The sequence below is a fragment of the Gadus macrocephalus genome, chromosome 12 (genome assembly GCF_031168955.1).
Source record: "Gadus macrocephalus chromosome 12, ASM3116895v1".
Lineage (NCBI taxonomy): Eukaryota > Metazoa > Chordata > Actinopteri > Gadiformes > Gadidae > Gadus > Gadus macrocephalus.
In genome coordinates, this window is record NC_082393.1 from 23,599,211 (window position 1) to 23,603,467 (window position 4,257).

At 47.1% G+C, this 4,257-nt stretch overlaps 1 protein-coding gene across 1 annotated transcript; it reads right to left on the reverse strand.

Moving 5' to 3' along the window:
• Positions 1-1,433: 1,433 nt before the first annotated feature.
• s1pr4 (sphingosine-1-phosphate receptor 4) lies at positions 1,434-3,975 on the reverse strand. Its single transcript, XM_060067834.1, has 2 exons — positions 3,876-3,975; positions 1,434-3,257 (listed from the first exon to the last, which is right to left on the reverse strand). Exon 2 carries the CDS (start codon positions 3,059-3,061, stop codon positions 1,799-1,801), a length of 1,263 nt encoding a protein of 420 aa, XP_059923817.1. The 5' UTR covers positions 3,062-3,257; positions 3,876-3,975; the 3' UTR covers positions 1,434-1,798.
• Positions 3,976-4,257: the final 282 nt, after the last annotated feature.

A 4,257-nucleotide genomic window follows, 5' to 3' on the forward strand; every position in this document is an offset into this window, starting at 1 on the left:
GACAATTCAACTCGTTTGAAGGTCAACAAGACATCGGAATACCTTTCCTATTCCGTCACTCCGGGCTCTTTGATTGGACCGTCCTGGAAACTCCGCCCAATCTCTCTGCACTGCGTAGCCCGGGCTGTCTCACTCCCTGCCTAACCTTCTGCATTTGTCTCCCTCCCCTCTCCCTTTCCCTCCCCCTCTTGACAGTGCATCATTAGCTGTCTGTTGAACACCTGGATTCAAAGTAAGCAGACGTAATTAGAGAGGGTTTGGTCACGTCTGCACGCAACCTCCATCAACCCATTCTGCCTCAATTAGAGCAGAGAATGGACCCTCTGGTTGGAGGTGTGAGAGGGGGGGGGGGGGATAAATAGATGGAAAGAGAGAAGTGAGAAGAGACCGAAGGGGGGGGGAGAGAGAGAGAGAGAGAGAGATGAGAGAGAGAGAGAAGAGAGAGAGAGAGAGAGAGAGAGAGGGAGGAATTTAGGATCAGCAGTTGACATGTTGAATATGATACAACAACCATTTCTGAACCCAGAGCTAATAAAGGCTGGAATTTGCAGCCTATTTCATCAGGTATTGCCCTGGGAAACGTGCCAGGAGCAGGAAGGCCGACTTTATCCCCTTATTCTTGAATCGAAAGAAGCAGGATTGTGTTCATGGATGTGAGGGAGAAGAGAACATCAATAAAGCACTAACACACACACACACACACACACACACACACATGCACGCACACACATGCACGCACACACACGCAAACACACACACACACACACACACACACACACACACACACACACACACACACACACACACACACACACACACACACACACACACACACACACACATACACACACACACACACACACACACACACACACACACACACACACCATCTGTTTAGGGGTTGTCACTACCTTGATAATAATTGTAATTATTAACAAAAATATTCAGTCTGGGGATCGCTAAGAAGTCCCTATCTATCCTATCTTATTGCTATAAAACCCTGTAAAACAATTAAAACACCCTCCATTAAGAAGAACTGCATGTTTGTTGAAGATCTGCTGAAGGGGCTGTAGCGAGCCAAATCGCATCGACTTATATTTGGTACGGTTTCTTTTTTTTCTTTTTTTTTCAGGCCTATGGGAAAAGCACCTTTGCACGTCTCATTTCCGCCCTCCAACTTTCGCTGAGCGAGTCAATATTGTTTGGATTGAAGCTCCGTGAAATGTCTCCCTCTACAGGTGACAAGTAGTTTGTAATCAATAGAACTCATATTGACAATATATTAGTCAATCAGATTGAATAAATTATATTTATTACCAAAGATAATATGGCCCAGAGCCTACTGGAGACCATATACAAATGGCCGGTGTTGCAAAGACATTAGTTGCGTAATTTGTTAAATAGCAATATTGCAACAGTGAGTCAAAGAATGATGAAGGTTTAATTTCGACTTTATTGTACTTTTTTTTGTTGTGCGTTTATTTGTATTTTACAATTATACATGAACATCCATATTTTAATGGTTCAAGGATTTAAAACACTGCATTACATTATTACACAGTAGCCTATACTTAGATAATTACATTGCAATGTTACTGTTAGAAATCCTCTACAAGCTATACTATTCTGTACAAAAACAAGTTAGCGAACTCAAAACAAAAGTTGGCCTGCAGATATTCGTTGTAAAAACGGTTGTTTGAAACAAACTTCAAAGCCAGATAAACCAACATGTGAGTAGGCCTATCTCTTCAAACGTTGTAACAGGAACCCTGAATTCAAATGGGGGTTGGGCGCACCCCTAGTTACTTGAAACTGAAAGACAGGTGGTGGTTGAGCTCAGCCTGTTCTTTCTGCCTGAGCCCTTTTGATTCTTGCGGGGCGTGGACGGTGGTGATGCTACACTGAGATTCCGGACCTTGCTAAAACTGTTCTTCAGACTGTCCCTCCTGCTCTCCGAGGTGCTGCTGGTCTCCTTGGAGGTGAAGGTAGTCGGTCGACACAGGCCAGCCCTCACGCAGCAGCAGAACAGCAGCCCGGCGATAGCTTTCCTCAATTCGCTGCTCCCCAGGGTATAGATGATAGGGTTCAGCGCAGAGTTCAGCACAGCTAGGCAAATGAACCAGTCGGCCCCTGACAAAAGCATACATTGGCGGGAGACGCAGAAGAAATCCACCAACAGCAACACAAACAGAGGCCCCCAGCACACCACGAACACGCCCACGATGGACACCACCGTCTTGAGCAGCCCCAGGGAGCGCTGGTGACTGCGCTGCGAGCCCAGGTGTGCGTTGCTATGCACGTGACAGTAGATGGCCCCATAGAGCACGCCGATGGCCACGAGGATGAGCAGGAAGATGAGGAGGGAGAACAGGATGTAGCTCTTCGAGTACAGCGGGAGCATCGTGGAGCACGCGTCCAGGTCGCACACGCAGTTCCACCCCAGCAGCGGCAGGAAGCCGATGGCGAGCGCCAGCACCCAGCAGAGCACCACCAGCATGTAGATGCGGTAGGTCTTGGTGGCGGACTTCTGGTGCAGCGGCGCCATCATGGTGGTGTAACGCTCGAAGGCGATGAGCAGCAGGCTGAAGATGGACGCGGCCAGGGCCACGAACAGCATCCCCTCCCTGAACAGCCAGAGCTGCGGGCTGAGCGTGAACGTGCGCCTGCCCGACAGGCTGATGTTGACCACGTAGGCGACGCCGGTGAGAAGGTCGCTGAAGGTGATGTTGGCGATGCACACGTAGACCCAGCGGCGGCTGTGGCGGATGCGCGAGAACACGGCGACGAGGACCAGAAGGTTCTCCAGGACGATGAGCAGGCTGACGATCAGGGACACCACGGCGGTGACGCTCACCTGGCTCTGGTTGCTCAGGAGGGACCTGTTCTGAAGGCGGCCCGTGTGGTTGTAGTGATGCCTGATCAGGGACATGGCGGCAGCGGCGGAGGCGGAGGCGGCGGCCGTCATGGCGCCAGCGGTGTCTCCAGGGCCGTTGGAGCCGTTGGAGGGGGCGGGGTGGCGGTAGAGGTGAGGGCAGGAGGAGGACAGGCTGAACAGGTCCATGGTCGGTGGGGTGGTCGGGGTCCGGTTTGGCGTGGGGGGGGGGGGGGGGGGGGTTGGTTGTCGAGGATGGGTGATGGAGGTGATACACTCAGGTCGAGTGGGATGACTTAGACTGCAATGGAATTAGTGTGGAACTCCTGCTCTAGGACAGGCTATCACACTCTTGCCAATGTTTGTCAGTCCGATTGCAGCCCACCTGATGAGATAGGCAAAAAGGAAATTATGTAAATAATATATTTTAGTTAATATTTTATACATAATATATATATATATTTTACTTAAGTATAAATAAAGTAATTAAATTAAATCAAAATGAATTGTGACAGATGTACCTCGCAAGCCTAAGGGATTAAGAAATTAATCCCTTAGGCTTGCATGCTACTGATAACCAAATCACATAATCTATCTGGGTGGCATCGCTTTGTCATTGGTGTGCTTATAAACAAGGTTTAAATAACTCTGACATGTGCTGCGACTCACGATTGTGGTTAAGAAGGAGAAGTGAGTAACGCCAGGGGCATTAAAACCAATACCACATGAAGTAACCCACACCTTTCAGAAAGAGTGTAAATAACTTCCAAATTGAACAAACAATATCTGCTAAATCAAATATTCAATAACATGTATTGGATAGATATTAGAATAACAGTAACATCTTACAATCAAACAATTACACTCTTACAATATTTTCCACATTTAAATTAGGAAATTGAAAAAAGAGAGATACATAATTGAGAAAAATATTATTTAGATTCTTTACATTAGTGCCTGATAAATGCAAATAAAGTCCAGGCAAAGCCTAACCAGTACTTACAGCACAGCAGAGATCAGCAGCTGATGATGATGCTGAGAGTGTAGTGAGTGCATTTCCTCTTGCTGAGTAGTACACATCTTTGACGTTTTTGATGGGGAAGTAAGCCTGTAAAGATAAGGGGACACCACACCCAAAAAAAATACCCACACACACAAACACACACACACACACACACACACACACACACACACACACACACACACACACACACACACACACACACACACACACACACACACACACACACACACACACACACAGTAAGACTGAAACTTATTCCTGCAAAAAACATATATACATACATATATACAAACGTTCAAGTTTCAGTACAAGTTTGACTCAACTGTTTTTCAACCATATTTTCATGCATTTACTTGGCCAA

Bases quoted from the DNA above. Each gene is read 5' to 3' on its own strand.
- s1pr4 (XM_060067834.1), bottom strand. From the start codon at position 3,061: ATGGACCTGTTCAGCCTGTCCTCCTCCTGCCCTCACCTCTACCGCCAC.